The sequence below is a fragment of the Tympanuchus pallidicinctus genome, unplaced genomic scaffold, assembly GCF_026119805.1.
Source record: "Tympanuchus pallidicinctus isolate F22 unplaced genomic scaffold, pur_lepc_1.0 scaffold18, whole genome shotgun sequence".
NCBI classification, from domain to species: Eukaryota; Metazoa; Chordata; class Aves; order Galliformes; family Phasianidae; genus Tympanuchus; species Tympanuchus pallidicinctus.
This window is the reverse complement of record NW_026294699.1, coordinates 658,683-682,730: the sequence shown is the minus strand read 5'-3', so window position 1 is coordinate 682,730 and position 24,048 is coordinate 658,683. Positions and strand designations below refer to the sequence as shown.

Genomic DNA, 24,048 nt, shown 5'->3' with positions numbered 1-24,048 from the left:
TGTAAATAAAAATGCTGTAAATCACCAAGTAGGGACAGTTCAACCAAACAAGCAGGGGAAGATACTACTTAAGATAGGAACTTTTTCCTGATAAGCTTTCTACGGGAGTGTCTAACTTAGACAATGGACTTTTCAATCTGTGTAAAACAACAAAAGCTTTGTCTCTGTTCCCTGAGCCTGACATTGCTTCACCCTGCTGTCAGTTGTGCTGCACTCACTGAGCTTAGCTTTAAATTACACACTTTGCGGGCTCGCTCTGCTCTGAAGGCAGGTAGGCATTAAGCACAAGATGCAAATCCCAGATCTATCCTGAGTTGAAGTTAAAGCAATATCCTAACTTTACAGAAGCAGATGTGATGAATTAATGAAACTAAAAATAACTTTGGGTCATACTGAACATTTCATTAATCCTCAAACTGTTACAAAACCTAACATATTTCTTAAACTTTGAGAGCAATCACTTTAGAAATTTATTTTAAAAATTACAAGACGTTTGAAATATTGAAATTTAGCAAGAATGTGTATGTGTTTTTGTTATTTGTTGAGGATTTACAGCTACTTGTCAAATTCACCCTGCAATTGTGAATTGCTTTGGTTCCCTCTGAAGATGTGATACTTGGGTGAAAAAATACTGTGTCAGAAAAACCCTATTCAAGCACTATTCTCAGCCTTTTTTAAGAGCTGATTCAAAGCACTGAACATCCGGACTGGGAGGAGTTTGTAGCCAAGCCTCCTTGCTGCTGGCAGAGCTGATCATCACCTATGTTCTGCAACATATTTCAGGATTTCAACTTAATACCAAATGGGAAGAAGACGTGTAAAGTTCCACGAAAAATGAGAGATGGATAAAGAATTGTTCAGAATAGTAGCTCAGAGACTTAGGCACTCACAGCATGTAGGAGACCTAAACCAGGATCTCCTGCTCCTACTTCAGAGAAGTCTTGTCCCTCCATCTGATACTCCACCACTCACAAACGGATTTCTTCAGAACCAGAGGACGAACACACCATGTCCTTGCACTCTACACCTTTGGATAAAGTCAGAGAGGAAGCACTGCTCCCCTACCACATCTTCACCAGTGAGCCTCACTGCATTCTGGTTTGGATTCAAGGTCACTGCATCTATCTGAAAGGCTTACTATGGACTGCCTTTCTTCCTACAAATCAGAATGACATCTACAGAGACTTGTAAAATCATTCAGACTGAGTTCCTCAGCCAAGACACATTACCTGTAAGTCCTCAGCCTCAGTCCCAGCAGGTCCCTTTGGAGACGATGGTACTAACTAGCCTTTGAGACAGTGAAAATGCATCCTGCCCTGCAGCACTGGCCCAGGATGTGGGAAATACGAGCCTATTCTGGTTCACATCTGGTTCATTTACTAGAATTTGCTTTGCCTTGGAATGAAAAGGATAAAGATCAGACAAGCACAGAGAGCCCATAAATAATTTTTTGTGCCCTATTCCTTAAAATAGGCTAAGTAAACTGTGTGAACATGAAACTACTCTGGGAATTGAGGTAATGAGAGACAGAGCAATATTCCCACATAGGAATAGAAATCCAGAACGAATGCAAGACCTGAGATTCTTCTCAACCCTTTCTCAATCATGGCAGTGCAGTGAGAGAATGCAAAGGAATCCCATACACCCCAGAAAGTGGACATGATCAAGAAGGAGAAAAGTGTAAGCTGCAAATTTGGATTTAATGCTCTAGGATCTGCCTTACATTTGTTTGTATTGAGAAAATCTCAACCCTTTCCCTGCAGTATAACAGTATCTACTTACCAGTGGCAGAATATTCAGTGAAGAAAGGCCTGCTTTGACATCTTCTGCCCAGTGACTCCCAGGCCCTCCTGGTGCGTCCTGCAGTTCCACCCTCACTGTGTCACAGCTCTGTCTTCCTTCAGGCAAGATTTAATATAAAAACATCTGCTGATTGTCTGCCATGCAGTGCAGTACCCTAATGAGCCGAGCAAAGTGCACTGGGCAAATTCCCATTATGGAAACAAAGTAATGATCCAGAAATCCAACATTCTTCTGCCTTCATCCTTATCTGCTTTCTGCAATGAGAAAATAGCTGAAGAGGCAGCACAAAGGAAGTGAGGGAGGGCAGCAGAACAGAGAGGCCAGTTTCAGTTTGCTTTTTTTTTTTTTTGGTGAAAAAAACAGTGAATGATGTCTGAAAACAGCACAAGCAACACGTGGCATTGTGCCCGTTCTCTTATCTGAATTATATGTCCTGATTGTGCAAGGGGCACTCAGTTTCAAAGTCCACATGAATGGTCCTCATTCTGCTGCAGTCTGCAGCTTTGCCATTAGTGTTAAACTGATCTAAGTGTCACTCACATGCATGTTAGCATAGAGAACATAGTGCTCCTGCCACCAAGAGATGGTAGATCTTACATGAGTGTTGTTTGCATGGGAGAGTTTTGTTATTTACACTTTGTGTTAACTGAATACAAACCCCTGTGGCGAAGTGCATCGCAGGATATTGTTGCTTTCAAGTTTTATCCTCAAAAACAAGATAATCAACAAAAAAGCCCAAGCACTTCAGCGACAATTAAGCACCACAGGGAGGATGAAATGTGTCCACTTATAAACACAAACACTCCAAGTACTACTGCAAACAGCCACCAACCGTGACCACTTTCAGTCATGTATTAACTTAGTCCCCACAGACTTCTCCAGGCTAAAATCTCCATGTTAGAGGCATTCCAGCTCTCTGATGATTTTCATGGCTGTCCTGCTCTAACAGCTCCATGTCTTTCTGATGCTGGGGACCCCAGTGCTGGATGCAGGACTTCAGGTGGGATCTCACAGGAGTGGAGCAGTACGAGGCAGTCGCATACCTCCATCTGCTGTCACACTTTTGGTGCAATCCTGGCTACAATTGCCTTTCTGGGCTGCAAAAGCACATTGCTGGTTTGAATCCCATTTTTCATCTCCAAGTTCTCTGCAGAGTTGCTCTCAGTCAATTTTTCTTCCAGACGTTGACAACACCGAGGATTGCCTTGACCCAGCGCAGGACCCTGCACTTAGCCTTAGCTTCATGAAGTCCACGTGGGCCTATTTCTAAAGCCTGTCAGGGTCCCTCTGTGCAGCAGTTGTCACTAGTTTTCCTATCTTATTTATCTGGGTGGTAACATTTTCATTGTCTTTTTATAACCTATGGACAAACACACAAGTGGTGGATTTGTGCACTGCACTGCTACTTTGCTCTCCAAGCACATTTCCACCCATTAAAAAAAAAAATAAAAGAAACATTTACCTTTTCTAGCAGATCTGTGCATGCAGTGAGTCACCAGATCAGCCATAGGATTCCTGCAGCCTGTGACTGGCAATCAGTGCTGGGCTGATGACATTTAATAGGCAAGATAGCGTGACAAAGACGTTCACCTCCTTCCCAAGGCATTAAAGCAGAAGGTGACGTTTCTGAAACAAATGGGAAACTGCTGACTGTGCATATGTGAGAAAGGAGACTTCCATGCAGTGAAGGGAGCATGACTAATTTTAAATCAGTGTGTCAGCTCACTCGTAAAGCCAAAATCCAAAGCACATTCACTCGTGTGCTAGGAGCTGCTTCCAGCTATGCAGAAATCTGCTCACTACATGGGAACAGTTCAAAAACACCCCCAAACATGTATATCTGATAACTAAGCTCCATACAGGAACCTAATGCAGCATGAGGGAGTGTGGGATGTGGGCACCTTGCTCATGTAGGCTTTGCTGGAAATCTGTCTCAGTCCTTAAGAGTACACTATCTGAAATAGATTTATTGATTTATTGATTTATTTGTAAAATATGCTTTTAAAAAGGAGCTCGATGGTGAAAGTGCATGTCCAGGCAGCTACAAGCAGCACTGGAATCACTAGGTGATATTCTAGTTCCTGGACAGTCCTATTGATTAGCATCAATCCCTTATCTAGATGCCCTTATGCATGCTTTTTATTAACTGAACATTCTGTAGAAGGGTCCAAACTCTTGAATAATCTTCAGTGTTTGCACAGCAGAAGACCTCAACTGAACTGCAAACTGCAAACATTAAATTAGCTCAGATTCAAAGTACAGAAGTCAACACAGGAGATAATGGGCTGTATTTTGCACAGTAGAATAGAATGGGAACACTTTCAAGGTCACATAAGAAAACGTGCATTTGCAGCAAGATCAATACCTTGCTTTTTTTGCTTCCAGTCTAATACGTTAAACAGGAAACCATTCTTCTACACAGAAAATTATGTATCGTTAGTGAAAACTGTAAAAGCAGACTACACAGGAAAGAGGAAAAGTATGAATCCTGAAGTGACTTTCTAACCATGTCAGGAACTAACAGCTAAGAAATCAGTTTTTAGCATGACAACAGGCATATTCACAGTGTCTGCAGCAATCAGTATAGACTGCCCAATGAAACTGGAGGCCATTAGCAATTAGGTAAAGGAAAGAGGAACACATCTTCCATGTATTGTCACTTCCATGTATTGTCACTTAAAGGAAGCTTTAGGTACATGAGAGAGGTGTACGTATCAGCAAAAAGTATCTCTGCCCACATTGCAGTATATAGTAGCTGGCTATATGGCACCATGAAGCAAAGTAGTTGCTTATTCAGGTCATCCATGTGTTCAAAATACAAAATTTCTGGTGTTCTTCCCACTTTTAACATATCCATTTGGCAAGGCTTTGGGTAAAACATACTCTGGCATTCTCTCTAGGACTCTGTGCACTGTGATGAGGCCCTGTTCTTAATCCTTGTGCAGCAATACTTCTGGGAAGCAGGTTCCTCACTTCTTGCACCGAACAAGAGTGCTAGTGGCTTGAGTTATAAAAGTGGAAAATATGACAAATCTCCCCCACAGAGCACCTTTCCTCTGGGGAATGAGGATATATATAACATCTGTTCCTTCTGACCTTTTTAGAGGAAGGTTTTGTTATAGAAGTTCTTAAAATAAAGGAAACTGTAGTCATCAGAAAAAAAGAGATGCTGTTCTTCAGCACTTGCTGTCTGGGTAAACTTGCTGCAGAAATGGTGTTATGGACTCTCCCCTGCAAATAAGTGTCCTGCAGGCACACTTCACAGAATAGCCATGGCTGTGTGAGAGTGGGTTCAGGTCATTAGGTGATAAGGGATCATTCTTTAAACAAAATACATCTTTGAAGTTGAAATATTTCACAGAAAAAATGGATCCTAAAGTCCCCCAGACAATCTACATATATATGTAATATATCAATATATCAATATTGCTTATTGATACCTGCATGCCTGGGAAGCCTCCAGGCATCTTCAGCTTCTCTGTCTGGAATATACCAACAATTTATTTTGCCCCTTTTTAAGAGAGTTCCACTTCACATGCAACAAGCTTCTGATCCTCCGGATTCCCAACTGTGGTAAAAGATCTGTGCAACCTTATTTTATTAGGGAAAAAAAAAAGTTACTATATTGAAATTGAATCATAGAATCCTAGAATGGCCTGGGTTGCAAAGGAGCACAGTGCTCATCCAGTTCCAACCCCGTGCGGTGTGCAGGTCGCCAACCAGCAGACCAGGCTGCCCAGAGCCACATCCAGCCTGGCCTTGAATGCCTGCAGGGATGGGGCATCCACAGCCTCCTTGGGCAGCCTGTTCCAATGCCTCACTGCCCTCTGAGTGAAATTGCTTCTGGTGTAAACCACTGCCTTGGAATTAGCCAGAAAGTACTGGATCCCTAACCACCAACATGTGACTTCTACTCGTTATTCCAAGTCCAGAGCAACACATCTTAGAAAGCCCAACATCTCTGCCTAATGGATCTGGGCTCACCCTGTCTGTATGCAGTCATTACATATCAGCACTCAACAGCACAGCAAACACGCTGTGTTTTAATAAAGACTCCATGCATCTCTAATCATTTTAAGTAATGATATTTCATAAAGGCTCAACAAACATGCTCTCGAGAAACAGCAGTGTTTTTATATGGTAGATATGCCATGTCTCCCGTTGACAGAGCAGAACTTCCATTAGTTCTTCTGCAGTTTCTTCTAGAGTGGGTTGAACTCAGCCAAGACAGATAGTACTGTGGTGTTTTTTATGCTGGGAGACGGCATGCTGCACATTTATGGGGGAAATGTTAGCAAGAGCATATTTATAATTACAAGAAAGGAAACTGAAGTTACAATTAAATCTCAGAAAATCTCTGTAAAGTGGCAATGAAATTAGCTGATGAACTACAACTGCCATTGGAGCTAGCCGAGGGTTGGCACATGGCACACACAGACACCTGTTATTTTAGAACCACTATCAGTCTGTAAGAGCATATTCTCTCCTTCCATATCTTATTTGAAGAAAGTTTCTGAATTACACAAGTTTATCCTAATGAAGTGCTTACACAACTAGCATCTTACAAAGAGTCTCGATGTGAGTACAAACTCTACCTTTGAACTCCCTTTAGAATCTTTAGAATCAGGATATTCTGTTGAACTTGCTTTTTTACTCTAAGTCATTTCTTGCCAACAGAAGACTATTGCAGTCCTGTTGATTATTCACTCTGACTTGTCCAAGTACTCATGTAGCCTTGAACAATCAGAATCAACACAAAGAAAGAAGAACTAAAGATAATTTCTCACTTACTTGAGTCATAAATGGCCTTTATCCAACCCCTCCAGCTACTATTTGACATAATAATTTCTGCTGCAAAACTTCACACTGGAGCCTGTGTAACCCATTCTCTTTTACTGACCCTTTCCAGATGTTTCTTTATCTCAAGCATCTCAGAATGTGTCGAAAGAATTTGCTGAGGCTGCGCGACTGCTTAAGAAAGAAGCTCCAAGAATCCAGTTTGGCAAAATAGATGTCACAGATCAATTTGATTTGAGAAAAGAATTTAATATTCAAGAGTTTCCTACCGTGAAATTTTTTGTGGATGGCATCAGGGAGGCCCCTATAGACTGCAAAGGTAAATTATCTTCTGCACTGTTAGTGACAGGATGTGCTGACCTATTTTGCTGCCAAGGATAAAAGTATGGATGCTCAGATACAGTCTATGCAAACTCTTTGTGCCCATGGTGTTAAATGTGCAATTAACTCTGTATCTATACAAGAATTTTGATTTTAATTGGTCTTCTATGTTCATAACTGAATATGCTTCTCTCTACTGAGTTCACACAGCCAAGCTCACAGCTGGCATAATTCTGAGGACATAGAAACACACCCAAAATGACACACTCCCACACACTACAAACAAACAAAAAAAATCCCAATAAATAAAAGTTACACCAAACAAGAATTGGATCCCAAACTCACTTGTTTGCACTTCTGCTGGCTCACTGCAACTTCCACAGATACTGTCCCTGCAGCAGGATGCATTTAACAGCAAATTCTGAACAAAGCTGAAGAAAAGAATTTGACAGTGCAGCCATGAGAGGGAGCTCATACATGGCTCAGAAAAGAAATTATGGAATAATTTCAAATCTTTTGGGGAAAGTTATTCAGCAAAAACAACAATATTGCAATAGTACGAATGAGCAATCCTTGGAAATCCAGGCCTTCTTAGAGTTTTTCTTCCAACAAAAGTGCAGACAAGTAGTTCCTTTTCCTCTCCTCTCCTCTCCTCTCCTCTCCTCTCCTCTCCTCTCCTCTCCTCTCCTCTCCTCTCCTCTCCTCTCCTCTCCTCTCCTCTCCTCTCCTCTCCTCTCCTCTCCTCTCCTCTCCTCTCCTCTCCTCTCCTCTCCTCTCCTCTCCTCCCTCTTCCCCTTCCCCTTTAGTTTTTCTTCCTAAAAATGGCTAATTCTATAGACTTAGCAACAATGTCATGACTTGCCTAAACCTCCATTTGTGCTCTGAGCAAATACACTTAAGTCACAAGTTTAAAAAATGATTGTGAAGTTTGTTTCTGAGCCTGTACACAACGGAGTGCTCAGATTTCTTCAACTCCTGAGCCCCTGTGGCTGCTCTACTGAAAGCTGACCTGGAGTATTTTTAGTAACTTGCTTCTCCTTGTACATCAGCTATTGAATTTCATATCCACGTTCCCATAATCTACACTTGTGCAAACAGCTCCTGCACAAATGCCACTGAAATCACAGTTTGCCATAGAGAACTTTTATTGGAGGTGCTGATATATGAGAGTGAAAGCTCCGACTTGAGTTTCTAGGGCTGGCTTGAAAACATCTTTTAAACTGGTAAACTAACTTGTCAAGTGTGCTTGAGAGAGCCAGAGAACACAGAGCACCACAACACGAGATGCACACAGCCATCCTTCAGCCCAGAGCTGCTGTTTAAGAAACACCTCCCAGCAGGACACAAGGAGTTAGCAAACTGCTTCTCCTCTGCAGTCTGCAATAATGCAGTGCTGACTGTTCTGAGACATACACTGCTTATAATGACTTAAATCACGCTTTGTTGATTTGCTTGCACAATTGCTAGTGAAAGCTTACCTAGCCAGTGTAACTATAAACACTAGGAATCCTCAAGCAAATCCTAGGAATTGCAGAAATCGTTATTTACAACTCCAAGGCCAGAATTTGCCTAGAAGAAGCAACTGCACAGGCCGTATAGAACAGCAGCAGGAATACTCTGCATATGAAAAGCCTGCTGAGAGGTTATTTAGCTGACAGAAAGCTGCAAGAGCCCAGCTCTGCATGTGGATAGAAGCCAAGCCCTGTGTGGCCACTAGGCAGTGCTCTGTGCTTTGCTCTGCAGCCTGCACACCTTAACAGCCGATGTCTGCCGGCTTGGCCTTAAAAAAATCCAATGACAACAAAAAAACCCCATCACCACCACCAACAAAAACCCCATATTTTAAACTAGTTGCAGTGCAGCCTGCTGCAAAATGACTTGATGGCAGTAAAATGGTATGACTCAATTTTGACCTTGCCGTATTGTTAAAATACCCAGCTCTAGGACTTGCATCTTTGATTATCCACTTGTACAGCACATCTCGACTCTGGCACTTTGCAGCATAACACATGCAGACATTTTCATGTACAGTTTTCATTAACCCTTTGCTGGACTTTTGTTCCAATCTAAAAAGGATGCCAGGCTCACAGAGATGAAGGGGCTATTTTATGGCTGAGAGCCTCAACTTATGGCTCTATTTCCTTAGAAAACACAATAACTAGAAACTATTTTAAAAGAGATTTAGGATTTCTATAACTCCTGAAAACCTGAGAAGAATTTACCAAATAAATGGACTGAGCATGAACTTACGAACACAGTAATGTTAATTTAGAACCCCAAAGATGGAATGCTGCCAAATTTAAGGACAACTTTGACATTTTTCAGCTTTGTTCCTCATATCTAAGACAAAGTGAAGCTGCAGTACCACTGGGGAGTTTCATCATGTCTCTGTACCTATTAGATCCTTTCTGCAGCAGCAAAGGAACAATTTTGACACCTAACTCAATTGAATAGCCAATCCAATAAAATCTGCAATTGGTTTGAAGACGTTTTGGATTAAACCTCAGGTCGATAGCTCTTTATAGCTTATTATGATTTTGATTCACTTGTGGGCACATGAAACTCTGCAGAACAGGTTTTCTAGTTGTCTGATTTGTCTCATCTCTACACTCAAGCAATTAACTGGACGCAGTTGTGTGCAGAGGCCCCACAAAACACTGCTCATCACTGCTGATCTTCTAGAGCTGGCAGTAATTACAGTGGTGACGGGACCCTGAAGTTGGGTTTGAATCAGCATTGACCTCAGTCCTAAAAAGTCTAAGTTCAGCATCCTTCCCATCTTCCACTGCTTCTGTCTTGATTGCTCAGAAATGTCTCATTCATTTTGAAGCTCACTTTAATTCTTTTTTTTTCCTGCCACAGGAGTCAGACAGGCTTCAGCTTTTATCACATGGCTCAAAAGACGAACAGGACCCAGCACAGTTTTAATCAACTCCACCAATCAGGTCGAAGCCATCATAAATGCTGACGATTTGGCAGTGATTGGCTTTTTTAAGGTAATTCACTGGAGAGCTCAGAAGGCTGGTTTCCCTTCTGATCTGTTAGGATTATGTTGTTTTCCACTGCCACCAAATCTCACACATCCAAAAGGCCCAGAACTTCCTGAAAGACTTTTTGTACCTTCCTGCCTCCTCCCTGGCAGGGCAGGGCAGCACAAGAAGCATAAAGTGCTCAACATTGCAGAAGCACTGCTTTGCAAAAACGAAAGCAGTGGGGTACTATCACCACCATCATCAAAAACCCAAAACACAACAGTGTGAGCCTCTACAAAGAAAATTAAACTCTGTGCCAGTCAAAACCACAACAACTAATCACAGCATTTCTATTCAAAGATGGTGTAAAGCACAGATGTGAATATTTGGCAAGGAGAAGGAAAGCTCCTTTCATGCTCAAATCCCTAGAAAAGGTGATAAATACCATCAAATGTGCCGGAATGCCTTTTACTTGTCTTTCCATTTGAGGAGTAGAAAAGAGCTCCATCGGTAACTCATTAGCAGTTTATTTAACTTCTGCCAGCTAGGAAATCTGCAGGGAATAGGAAGTCAAATTATTGCACTGTGTATGATCCAACTCATGCAGTCCTTTCTCAGGTAAAATCCTACTGCTTTCCAAAGTAGAATAAGGTCCTCAGGATTTGGGACTGAACGATGCAGAGCAATAGCCAAATAGTGTAAAGTAAATATGAGCTGTCAAAGCACTCAGAGGTCAGTACAAAAGGGGTAGGTTTTCTGCTTTTTCATTGTGTCCTTGAAACCTTCACTATCTGAAACATTCAATGCTCTAAAGAGACTTTTATTCTGGTAACTTTCTGCCTAGTTCAAGGCACGATGTCTGGACTCATACCTGTACTGATAAGGTCCCAAATGTGCTGGCTACAGCAGACAGACCATGTTTTATGGCTGAGGAAAGTAGGATTCATTACCAAATTGCCCAGAGTAACAGAGGTGGTGAACACAAATGGCATAATAGGAGAAACTGTGAAAATGCTCACAAAGCCCAGAATTTGCTTTGCAGCAATCTGCTCACAGCCATGTATGGAGAAGGGCAGTTTTCCAGTGCTGGATCAGACTGAGATGCTTTTGGTATGGCAGTGATGCTGGAGAGTCTCCTGCAAAAGGCTGATAGCAGATAGTGCCTGCAGATGTGTCTGACTGGACTCCACAATTTACCTGAAAAAACAGTAGATGAGCACTATCATGAGTGAGGCCATGTCAGAAATGCTGGGGGTAGAAACTAATGCAGTGGTGTCCAAGTAAATAAAGAGCTGCATTTGGCCTTCTGTTACTCACAGATTGCTCACAGATGTGAGTGCCAAAATGTGTTGGGAGATCTCAGCATATAAATTGCTATTAATCCAGCGTGAAATAATTGTCTGATTAAATCATACCCGAAAGAGCTGCTGCCTTTCATCGTGCTTATTGACTACTAGTTCGAGGGTGGACAGAACGGTGACTGTTTGACAGATGTAGGAGTCAAGATGCCTGCTTTGAGGAGCACTCAGTCAAAGCCCCAGACACATCCATCAGGTCCTCCTGCAAGCAGGCAGCCCTCCCTTCTTGTCCATGCAGCTCTTTGTGCAGCTGTGCAGCAGAGCTGGAGCAGGGGAGCAGCTGCTAGCTCGATCCTTCCCCGTCTGGAGAAGTCTTGGCAGAGTGTGGCAATACCAGGGGAGTGCAGGGCAGATGAGATGAGTGCAGGAAGGAGATGGGGAGCTGTTCAGAAACCATATTGCCCAGCCCAGACAACACTAGCCAGAACAGTGAACACAGCAGTGCTGTCACAGCACTCCTATGATTTCCTCTATTCTAAAGATTTCCCTGTGAATGGAATTGTGGCAAGCTCATTTTTGCATCCACCTATACCTCACAAGCCTTTCAGGGCCCACATCACTTGTAGCTCTCACTCCTACACATCCTGTCAGGATCCTGGACACAGCTCTTAATGAATACTCTTTCTGGGATTAGGAACTTCACAAAGACAGCATGGAAGTTTTCCGTGAGACTGCCAAAGATGTGCCAGAGATGCCTTTTGGGATGACAAGCAGCGAGGACATCTGTGCCCATTATGGCATCCAAACTAACACTCTGGTTGTGTTTAAGAAGGTAGGAGTATAAGCCTAGCAAGGTAAGATGCAACAGGCTGTTGTGGCAGCTTCAGGACATGGAAAGGCAGTGTGGTATTTTTTCAGGTTATATCCCTACCTGAAATTCAAGTAGTTTATCACAAAAAATATTGCATTTGCAGACAAGAAAGATAAGGAAGAGGCAGACAACAACCTCTGGATGTTTTCCATCTGTCTGCTCACACTTCAGGATCCTGGTTTATACTTGAAGTAATTTTATTAGGTGTTCTAATTCACCAATCACACATGCACACCATGAACTGAACATGGTAATGTTCAGAGAGTTCTGCTGACTCTTCCCTTTTCCTTCAAGCAGGTATCTTTTCTTCCAGCCCACATCAGAAGTGGCCAACAAGATCAAATATACAGTAACAGCATCAAACTTTAGGCCTCAAAGTAGCCAGACCAAAAATGGGGGTAGAAGAGATCTGCTGGTTTATTAATGAGCAAATTAAAACTGTCAGCTCTATCCTGGATTCTAGCTATAATCTTCTGTAATCCATGGCATTCATTTTACAAGCAATGGAATTTCACTTACTGAGGATCAGAAAACAGCAAGGGCAACATTTTAGCTTAAAGACAGTGCTTTTGTTCCTATAGTTGATAAAACCAACAACCTCAAATCTCACTATTTATCTAAGGGAAAACCTGCGCATAATGAAGTGCTTGAAGATGGCAGACAGAACAAACTGGACCTCACAAGGATAATCAAAACCTTTACCTTGGATTTGGTCACTGAATATAATCTTGAGGTATGTGTATTTTTTCACTGTGTGAACAAAAGCCATGGAAGAAGGACAGCCAGTAACATTTCACATCAACCTCTGAGAAATCTGCTTACATTTCTTAGGTTTTAGGCTATTAGATTGATACAGGCAACATGTTATGAAACTGCTTGCATGTCTTGACAAGTTATTACCTGGAACAGAAGAGAGTATTTGGCTAACATATTTCATGTGTTTTTTCCCACTTACTGCAAGCTATCATTCGTGGCACCTCTTATAATACTGTAAAAAAATGGGAAGGAAGTGGGGAGGGAGGAAACCCTACCCACCAGATATAAAGTCTCTGTGTTAAGAATTTAGGGATGAGGGAACAGTTGCCTTGCTTCCTAACAACTGCTGTCAATGTGAGCTCTGCTGGCAAATACCATCTGCAGAGGAATGCATACAGAAAAGGAGCTGATCAGCTTCTTAGTGTTTGAGAATGTTGTTTGACTAGGCTAGCCCTAATCATATCTAGGAACCCCAGTAAAATCCAACAGGCAGCTCTTGGTCAAATCCAGACCAGAGGGTCCATCCCTCTTAGCAAGGTGATGTTTCCTGAGGGGACAGGGAAGGGCTGGCCAAGCAGTGAGCCCACCTGAACATGCAGACACCACCGACCTGCAGAGAAGGCACAAACCTCAGGCTTCTGAGGCAGCTCAGAGGGTTGGAGGTTGGAAGGTCAGTTTCCACCCTGTCTCCAGCCCTTCCATTCCCATGCATCAACCCCGGCCTCTGGGCCAAGAGAAATTAGAAACACTGGAACAGCCATTGCTAGAAGAGGAAGAGGAGACAAGGCATGGAAATGCTTGCATGGGAGGGTACTCTATTAACTCTGATCATGGTGTGGAATGAGAAAGTTCTGTGCAAAGGAGGAGATGTAGGCTGCTGATGGCATGCAGAAGTGAGGGAAGTGTCCCAGTTGGCTCTAGATGCTGCACCTCGGCCTCCTTAGGTAACATTGCCTTTTACTTTCAGCACATCTTTAGCACTAATTCTTCAGCATGTGTTACACAGGAGGACAGAGTCTCCCTTCTGACTGTAAAATCCATGAATACCAATGAGGTTTTTACTGAAATATAGAAAATATTCAGGAGCTACTGATTTTTTTCTCACTTTATCTTCTCTAAAACAATGAAAGCAATCTCAGGGTTATGGAAATTATTGGGAATGGAGCCTTGAAAAGTAAAATTTGCAATATCAGAACTGAATGACACTGATACTCTGAGCCTCTGATTCCCTGCTCTACTTAAGAGGAATGGAACAGATGTTGAGTGTTGTTTTCCAGACATCTGTGAAGATTTTTGATGTCCCTGTTGAAAACCACATCCTGCTGTTCATCCCAACGAACTCAAAGACATTCAGCACAACTTATGAAAACTACAAGTCTGCTGCTGCAGAATTTAGGGGGAAGGTTTGTAATACTGAATCCTACAACACAAACACAAATGCTAAAAGATCAGTGGAAAAACACCATTGGTGTTTGCAAAAGTACACTGATGCCACTCTGTCTTTAGGTCTACTAAGCCCTTTAAAAACCATTTCAGCAACTATTTTTCAGCTTGGGCCCTTAATAGAATTATCTGAGAAATTCAAAGAATAAATGTCACTTCAAAATGATTCTTCAAAACAGAAAGATCACAGAAACCAACACTAATTCCAGCTGCTCCCACTCAACTGGCTTCTGATTTTACACATACAACTTTCTCGGAGCAGTTTCCAACCAAAGCTGGCTTTAGCAAGCTTCTGGCAATTTCTGCCTGCACCCAGAAATGGCTGAAAGATCTCAGGGCATTGCCTGCAGCAAGAGCTGGTTCCAGCTACAAAGCCTGAGAAACACTGCAAGGCATCTGTACGGCTTTGTGTGCAGTGCACAAGTGTTTGCATATGTATATTTACAGATAAGAGCAGTCTTACACAGAGGTATTTCAGTTTCTATTGCCAGCCAGCCTGGTGCTACTTCTGCTTTAACTGTGCTAAAGATTGAAGAAGTATAAATTGCCTTGTAATAGAAGAGCGCACACGAGTATTCAAAAAGACATATGCATGACCTGTGTTCCAGCAATTCTGTCCTGTGAAGACCTATTAAGAACTTTAAGGGGTAATTTAGAAGCGTTTCTAAAATAAGTGGTAGCAAACCAGTGTGAAAAGGCAGAAGGGAAATTTCCATTCATTTTGGCTGTTTTGCCATTTCTTAACTTGGATCAAGGTACGAAAATGTTCACAGAGCTGCTGGCTTTTGGGCTGAGACCAAAAAAGGGTTCTACAAAATTGCTTTCATTTAAGGTTAGGTCCAAACCCGCTGCCAAGCTGCACTTCTCTAAAACGGCTAAAAGAAAGCTGTAAGACTCAACCAGATGTTTGGCTCTCTTTATTATCAGATAATATTTGTGGTGGTGAATACTAATGAAACAAGAAATGGACGCATTTTTGAGTATTTTCGCATCAGGGACGTTGATGTTCCTGCTGTAAGAATCCTAAATCTGACAAGCCAAGCAAAGTACAAAATGCCTGCAGATGAGGTGACTACGGAGAACATAAGACATTTTTGCCAGAGCTACTTGGATGGAAAAGCAAAGGTATGTCCATCACTAATGAGATGCCCCTCTGCTACACCAACTAAAACAGATTTGCAAAGTTAGTATGAGAACAGTGTGTTTTTCTGATTATCAACTGATTAACTTACTCTTGCCCTAGTGCATTCACTGATAATTACTGAAAGAACATTCCTCCGTATTTAAAACAGAGGGGGATTACAAAGCTCTCCTGTTCTCCTACCTGAAAAATGGGCAAATTATTCAGGATGCAATTTTTCAGTTGATGCAAGCTGATGTTTTAGTGCTTTAAGACTCCCTGTGCTTCCATCTTTCCAGTAATCGTGGAGGAAATTCTGTTCTCTTGGTTGGGAGAAATGAAATTTCACTAATGATTGCAAAGGAATTTGAAGTTCAGCAAATAGAAAATTGTCAATTTCACAGTAAAACAGAATTTAGCAGAGTCTAGCAGAGTGAATTTTGACAGGATGAATCACTCCCAGTGGTAAACACAGTATTTTTTGTCATAATGAAGCATCATCCTCCATACTCACATGGAAAATACATGAAAACATTTTCCTTCTTTAGTGCTCTTCAGGGTTATTTACTTTCATTTTCATCACAAGGAGTGATGAGGTGAGTAAAGTCAGAGTAAATTGACTTCAAAAATTTGAGCAGTAGATCCTATTTTCAATCTTGAGGCAGGTGGAGGGACAGAAGAGCTGCAGAAATCTCCTCCACAAAGACCTGCTTTTGTGGCAAACGCATGCTATGGAACAGCTCCTAAGAGGAGAGCGTGACATTCTTCTAATTGGTCTAAAAGAAAGGAAATTGCCAGGCTATGTGCTGGAAATTGAAGGAGTCACGTGGAGGCTGTGATCAGCAGCAGAAGAAAAATATAGGCAATACTCACCTTTTTATGTGTTTTACTTAATTTTGAGAGCCCTCAATAGAATCATAGAATCATAAAATGGACTAGGTTGAAAAAGACCATTATGATCACTTAGTTTTAATGCCAATAAGGGGGTAAGCTTTTCAGCATTCTAGCCAATGAACAGCAAGCATCCAGGATAACATAGTACAATACAAATATGTTCCCAAAAGTGATTTGCAGACTGTCTGTATTCAAGAGAGGGACACATAATTCTGCCTGCCAACTATACAGGGGTGTGAGATACCAGTTCCCTGCTGAGGGCAGAGCAGAGAGTAGCATGAGAAGGCAAGAGAGGATTTAGAGATAGCAAAAAAGTAGCATTAGGTGGAGGAGGACAGCAAGCAGAGGGTGATCCCACTTGTCTCACAATAACTTGATCTGGAGTATAGTTCCTCGATGCTCCCTGCACTTTCACAGCAGTGTTTGTTTCTGCTTAGTTGCATCTCTCTAGTGAAGAAATTGCCAAAGACTGGGACAAGAAGCCTGTCAAAGTGCTCGTTGGGAAGAATTTCAACAGGATTGTCTTCAATAGGACCACGACTGTGTTTGTCATGTTTTGTAAGTGTCATTGTATTCAGATTGCTTTAACGTGATCCATTGGAAGTGAAAAAAGAAAGCTCATTCTTACATACCAAACTGGTCTTTGCACTTTACAGAAGTCATGCTGAGCAAATTTGTGATGTCTGATGAAAGCACTTAAAAAATTTTGTCCTATGAAAATGCTGCACTACCTTTGGTGACTTAGAGTGGCAATGAGAAACATTCAGTCCCTTCAATAAGGTTTTGTCAAAGCAATTTCAAATCTCTGCCTGGAAGGAAAGGGACACTAGGATCTCATGCTGTACAGTGGAACATTATAATATTCTGTACAGTATGAGTCTGGCTGTCTTCCAAGGAGAGAAGGGAGTTAAGTAAGGTTGTCTGGATGCAGTGCTGTAGTATTGCATCCCGAAGAGCTGTAGTTTAGCAAATCTAACTCCTTTCCCTTCTCTGTCTGCAAGTAAAGTGGCATTCCTTGTCAACCTTTCTCTGCAGGAAACTGCTGCCCTACCCTATACCAGCCAGCAGAGATTACACTGCCTTAATTTGTTCAGCAGAGCAAACATACAGCATTAGTATAAATACAGCATTCAGCATAATACTAGGTAGCACAATCATGCAATCCTTTTAATTCCATCTAATCTGATCATGACCACTCTTCTCTTGATGGAAAATCTGTGGCTATTTAAGGGCATTCTCAGCAGTATGCCTTTTTGTTAACCTGTTAAATGTGCACTGCTTGGAGACAAAGCACCACCATACCTCAATCTCCTCCTTTTCAGTACAACTATAGCATAGTTTATGGACACATTTAATTTTAATACGTCTGGAGACATTTTAATATGTGTAAAGCATTTTGTGCCTCTGGCAAGTACCTCATCATGGGAACAATGTTTCTTGGGTTGCACTGGTTATCTGCCATGCTTCTCCAGCAAAGTCATATGGCAAATGCTGTGTGTTACAATAATAAGGATCTAAGAAGCAGTGCTGCTGCCTTAGAGATAGTGATAGTAATAACCTTAGGTTGGTTATCACTACATGAAGACTTATAGAAAATGGATGGTTTCAAGTAGAAAGGGACTACAAGAGAAATCATAAAACCCCATTAACTTTCACAGAATTAGCAGATTCCACTCAGCAAACCAGGACATGCTCTTACAGCAGACTGTATGCTTTTACATTTGCAGATGCCCCTTGGTCCTATGATTGCAGAAAACTTCTGCCAATCTGGGATGAGCTAGGAGAGAAATATCAAAGCCACAAGGACGTAATCATTGCAAAGATAGATGTCACAGCAAACGATGTCCTGTCAGTTGTGATGGATCGCTATCCCTTCTTCAGACTCTTTCCTGCTGGACCCGATATCCAGGTGAGAAACTTGAGGGGATGGCACAGCTGCGTGCTGATGGGGGACTGTGTGTGCATGTCGGATAGAAGCACATCCTTTAAGCAAGGCTTTGTTCTTTCTCTACTCAACACTGAGCTCATTATGAACAAGAATCTGAATTACAGGGGAAACTCTTCCACTGTCTCTGAAACGTGAAGTTGTAGCAAGAGCCTTCACTCTATTCGCCATCTGGGACCTCACTACTGCCTTATTCTCTGCTGTTTAGCAGCCTCCCATCTGGGTTCTATCAACAGCCTCAACTCAGAGCAAACTCCTCATCATGAGAGCCAGACTCCTCGTCACTACAGGCCTTTCTTCAAACCACGGCAAGAGGCAGACAGTCACAGAACAACTCTGAAGCAGCTATGACTAGGCTGTAAAATACTGCTATCACTTGTCACATCCTCTATATTTTCACAACATTCAGCTCTCAAGACTTACTCCTGTGCAGTTCTGCCAGTAATTTTATTTCATTCAGTCTCAGTAGGGAAGAAATATTTGTTGTCAAGACTAATGATCTTCAGAATATGCTACCTAATGCCATGTTACAGAATAATCAGAAAATGCTACAGCTGAAAGAAAGAAAAATATTAGACAAGTAGTTATATTCCTCCATCTACATATACAATCTCATTAAAAATAAAGTACATCTGAAGCCAAAATAAATTAAATTCTGAGATACCGCTATAATTAAGACATTACTAAGCTTTTCATTTTTCTTTTTAGTCCCAAACTTAAATTAAATTTGAAGACATTTGCTCATGTTCTCATTTAATCTTTTAGGGAGATATTTTGCTCTCAGATGTGCATGCCCATCTTCTAATGAATTGAACTGTAGTCCTGCACACTCACATTGTGCTTTGTCTTTAAACAGGAGAGCAGAAATCCATGAAATTCTCATAATAAATGCCAGATTGTAAAAAAATTAGTAATATCTCTCAGTAGCCATTAAGGGATTGTTTCAGACTTAAAATACTAAGTTTGTTTGAGATCTGAAGTTCTTGCTTGTACACCATGTTTTTATGCCAGGTCCGTTGGCACTGGAGATGTTAGCCTGTACTTGATGGGCAATGCAGGTGTCCTGCAGCTTCCTGCAGTGGCTGACCCACGTCCCAGCCTTCCTTCTTAGTGCAGTGAAAGGACAGCTGGCCACAGACCATCATAAATAACTGGAGACACACTCAAGCCATTAATACACAGTCACTGCAACAGCCTCAGCCATTTTCTGCCTCACCAGCAGTTATACCAGGAATTCTTCCAAGTTCATTTACACCTTTTTGGAAGTTAACCAAAGAAAGGGTGCAGTTATACCCCAACTTGCCAATACACAGAGCATGACATACTGTATAGGCACTACCCCACCTTCACAGTCCCTGCTTCTTATTCTGCCAATGAAAAGCTCAACAGAAAAGTCTTGGAGACAAAGAGGAACATGCAGAAGGAAGAGGAACAAGACATATCTACAGGCCAGCATCACCACCTGGTACAGCCCTGATTTCACACAAACATAGTGCTGGAAACAAACACGAGTCTTCTGATGGCCCCTGTTGATCCTCCATGTTGTTTAAAGACTAAGGATGAATTGAAAGCTAGTGTGGAAGCAGGTAGCATTCTAAAGATGGAATAACTATCCTGAGACTCTAGAAAGCACTCAAGTATAAATAAAGGAGTTTGAGCCAGCTCATGATAAGCCAATGGAAATGTGACTAATATAACATGACTCATAGCTGTTTTCTAGATTGGGTTATCATGTTCTCTACTTAAAGAACACATTCTTACACAGACTCTTCCATGCACTCTGGTCTGATGAGATCACACTCCCTTCCTACTGACAGGAGCATCTGCTTGGTCTGCAGGGCATGAACTGTCTGCTTTCCAGTCACACTCCATCTAAGCAATCTAAGAAGTCAGCTTTTTCTGAAGCTAAAGATGAGTGACCCTCTTGCTCACAATGGATGCAAACTTGGTGGTTTATTTCATGTTTTTAATAATTAATTTATTTTTAAACCTGAAGTCACGTAGTGTGGAGTTAAGTGGAGCTACATGAGCCCAGACACCTCTATCTGTAGCTGGACATTTAAGCACGGATCCAGTTTTCCAAAGCACCAGCTCTTTGTTCTATGTTATTTTTTCATTCTCACTGTTTAATAACCATTGATTTCAGCATAAGGATGCACTGCTAGATGGCTATTGATAAGATAAAAAAAACCTTCTGATGTCAAAAGCAAAAATCAACTCTCAGTGAGATAGAAAAGTTTCCTCCTCCCCCAAAGAACAATTGAATCTGGCATGTAGCTCTATTCCAAGAACAGCTATAGTCAGAGCTGGAGGAACAAGAGAGTGGAATGACTGTGTGGAGGAAAGAGTGACCAGGCATCATCTGTGAGATGAACAACTCATCCATTGTGTCATCAAGTCCAAATGTGAGAGAAAAACATGCATTTTTTCAGGCAGATTTTAAGGTTATTTGATTTATTTCCATGGATTAAGTGAGAAAAATAACATTGACATACACTTATGCACTGATTGCTCTAATGAGAAATGTTGACACATATCCTCAGTAACCAGAGCAAGGATCAACTGCTTCTCTGGTTTTACAGGTCTTTGGTCTGAGAAATTTCTATTTCAGCCATTAGAGTGGAGCAGGACTCATCTGAGAATATTAATTGCCACTGGAGGAACCAAATAATATTACTCAAGAAAGTTAATTTTGCAAAGAAAAGATGCCTTCAAGGTTGCAACATCTTTTATTACAAGAGAATACCTTACTACATGGGGAATATTAAACCCATGTATACATCTAGTGAATTCACCAGGGAATGGAGGTCTTCTGTTTATAGTCCCTTGAACTCAAATCAGGCATAACAGCATCTGGTATAAAGTAATACAGCATTGTTGGTCTCTGTGAGAAGCTAGATTACCTCAGGTGAGAAAAGGCATTTGCCTAAGTCTAAATAGACTCTGGTTGAAGGCAGACAATTCCTGAAGTGGCACGCATGGGCTTCTACAAATTTTCACTGAAGGATTTGTGCTGAGATCCTTTCAGATGTGCAGAGCGTGCTTGGAAGTGATAGTATTTGGGAAAAAAAAACACCAAACCCAACGTCTTTAAAAGAGAGTATGATACTCAGACTCATTCAGAGAATTGTAAAGACCTAAATTGAAAGTGCATCTCACTAAACTTATTAAGAAAATCTCTCATGAGCCCCCAACTGAAAGTGAAGTGTAAGAAAAGTAATGTAACTGCTCCCCTTCCTGCTGCTCTTATTGAATATTCAAGCTGGGGAATGTGGATTTTAACAACGTTTCTGGATTTTGAATTTCCATAAAAATGTTCAGACAGCTTAGAATATCACAGCTGGACCTGCAAAATACTCTGCTCCCCAGATATCTTGCAAACGTTTAACTGCTGCAATTCTACCTTCACTTTTTAAACTAAGAGCAAAAGTCTAGAGTGCAGGCAATCTAAAACATGGACATCCTTCAGCTAATTATGCTGCTATTTCCAGCACTTTGTGTACAGAGTTAAAGACTTTCCTAATCTTCAAACTCTTTCTAGGAGGTGCCCTATGCTGGGGAGCACAACTTGGAGGCATTTTCAGAATTCTTAGAAGAACAAATCAAGATGAGAGCAGAAACAAGAGAAAAGGTAGGCATCTGACCCAGACAATGACTGATCTGCTGTGCAATCCAAGGCGTGTTTGCACCCTGTATAGGCACACCTGAATCAGCAATAGCATAGACCACAAGTGTGGGCTTCAGCCATTGCTTGGATGGTTCTTACCAGCTCACCAGCTTGGCATGACCACATTAACTGCAGTCATACCACCGCCAGGCTGGCACACACCCACTCACATCCTTGTTTTCGTCACACAGAAATCTCTTCTCCCACTCCTCATACCACCACTGAGCCCCTATGTTAATGTGGTACTGCAAAAGAAACCTGTGCCTTGACAAGTGTAACCAAAACCTTGTCAGGATTTTAGCTATAAAAAAGCCTTTGCTAAATTCATTTCAGCTACAGCCAGACTGGTTCAAATATTCATACTTACCTCATCCTTCTGCATGCAGTGTAGTTTCCCTTCTTCATAAAGCAATGGCACAATTGAGAGCTGACTGTCCCTCATACTGACAATCTAGTTATGACAATTTTCTGATTCCTCATCTCTCTCTCACCCACTGTAAGTCAAACCAGATAAGCATTAGCTGTCTCATTCAATGTAATAATTGATTCACTCCTGACTTCACTGCTGAAATAAGTAGTTACAAACGGAGAGAGACGACTAAATAGTGTTACCAAACAGAGATCTGCACTGAAGGGTCAGACCTGTGACTGACCAGTCACTGTACACCTCTGTTTTCCAATACCTGGAGCCTACATTTGGAGTCTGGCCCTGCTGCATGTACCTCAGTGCTGAGTCTGCAACAGATCCCTTGAACCCCATACATACCATCTTGAGGAGCCATTCTGTCATCCCTTCTTCATCCTTTGTTTTGCATTAAACCATAAGTGCCTACTTGGGAAACATTAACCATAAAATAAAATAAAACCATCCTTTGTGCAGTAAAAGAGGTAAATATCTGACATTTGTTCATCTGTTCAAAATTCTCCATCCTGATGTGCTCCAAGTTTTCCCAGAAGAAAGCAATTGTAGACCTTTTGCAGTACAGTGCTTGATGTAAAGTCCCCTGTAAGCATATTGATTTCAGCAAGAGCGTGTTAATGGGGCAAGAAGTAGTGGTTAATAGGGTAAGAAGTAGAGCTGAAGTCAGGGTATTCATAAACAGGATAAATAAGTATCACAGAATCATGGGGTTGGAAGGGACCTCAAGGACCATGAATCTCTAACACCCCTGCCACATGCAGGGCCTCCAACCTCCATATTTAATACCAGCCCAGGCTGCCCAGGGCCCCATCCAACCTGGCCTTGACCACCTCCAGGGATGGACAGGGCATCACAGCCTCTCTGGTCAGCTGTTCCAGCACCTCACTGCTCTCCTAGCACAGAACTTCCCCCTGACATCCAACCTCAATCTGCCCTCCCTCAATTTCAAACCATTTCCCCTTGTCCTGCTGTTATCTCCCCTTTCGAAGAGCTGACTCCCCTCCTGTCTGTAGGCTCCCTTTAGGTATTGCAGGCTGCAATGAGGTCACCCTGCAGCCTTCTTTTCTCCATGCTGAACAAGCCCAGCTCCCTCAGCCTGTCTTTGTAGTGGAGGTGCTGCAGCCCCTGATCATCCCTGTGGCTCCTCTGGATCCTCTCCAACACCTCCCTGTCTTTCTTGTACTGGGGGCTCCAGACCTGGACACAGTAGGTGATTTCTTCTGTAATTGCCTAAAAAATATTCCTCCATTCTCATTATCTTACCAACCATGGGGTCCAAGTTCTCATCAAAGCTCCATTCAAACCCTCATCTATGCTTCGCCATAACCCAGTGCAAGGGCATGCAAACAGAACATGTTTTATCAACAGCAGCTCTACTTCTTACCCTATTAACCACTACTTCTTACCCCATTAACGTGCTCTTGCTGAAATCAATTTGTTATATATTGATTTTTTTTGTTTTTGAAAGTAAAGGGTTACTAGGAGCAACTCTCTTAGTGAACATGAATAGTAAGCAGCTTTGCTCTTGCATTTGGTTTTTTTAAAGGGTCCTTCAAGAAGAATGAAAGAGGGTCTCAGCCAGAAAGAGACTGTAATAACTGAGAAAGAAGAACTTTAATAGTACGGAGAGAAAAATCCTGAGGATTGTGGAGAATATGTCCTGGAAGGAACTCATTGTGAGAGTGAATCAACTCAAGTGAGCACAGACCTGAAAAACAAAGAAAGAGATAAATAAATAAA

General features: G+C 41.8%; 2 protein-coding genes across 4 annotated transcripts in view; one reads left to right on the top strand and one right to left on the bottom strand.

The window, feature by feature from the left end:
* The window catches only part of LOC128079406 (acyl-coenzyme A synthetase ACSM3, mitochondrial-like), an 18,123-nt gene extending 14,778 nt beyond the window's left edge, over window positions 1-3,345 (bottom strand). The window contains exons 1-2 of one of the 3 annotated variants that reach the window (XM_052680614.1): window positions 3,266-3,345; window positions 1,783-2,057 (exon numbers count right to left, since the gene is read on the bottom strand). The gene's annotated coding sequence lies outside the window, so the exon portion shown is untranslated. Of the gene's footprint in view, window positions 1-1,229; window positions 1,396-1,782; window positions 2,105-3,265 lie in introns of those variants that run through there. The other 2 variants (XM_052680615.1, XM_052680613.1) reach the window with 2 other exon arrangements.
* The window catches only part of PDILT (protein disulfide isomerase like, testis expressed), a 25,797-nt gene extending 1,749 nt beyond the window's left edge, over window positions 1-24,048 (top strand). Inside the window, exons 2-11 of the mRNA XM_052680617.1 lie at window positions 6,713-6,919; window positions 9,784-9,917; window positions 11,886-12,023; window positions 12,685-12,795; window positions 14,096-14,221; window positions 15,189-15,386; window positions 16,713-16,833; window positions 18,003-18,184; window positions 21,762-21,851; window positions 23,855-24,048. Of these exons, the coding sequence (XP_052536577.1) occupies window positions 6,713-6,919; window positions 9,784-9,917; window positions 11,886-12,023; window positions 12,685-12,795; window positions 14,096-14,221; window positions 15,189-15,386; window positions 16,713-16,833; window positions 18,003-18,184; window positions 21,762-21,851; window positions 23,855-23,926 (1,379 nt within the window). The 3' untranslated portion in view covers window positions 23,927-24,048. The remainder of the gene's footprint in view (window positions 1-6,712; window positions 6,920-9,783; window positions 9,918-11,885; window positions 12,024-12,684; window positions 12,796-14,095; window positions 14,222-15,188; window positions 15,387-16,712; window positions 16,834-18,002; window positions 18,185-21,761; window positions 21,852-23,854) is intronic.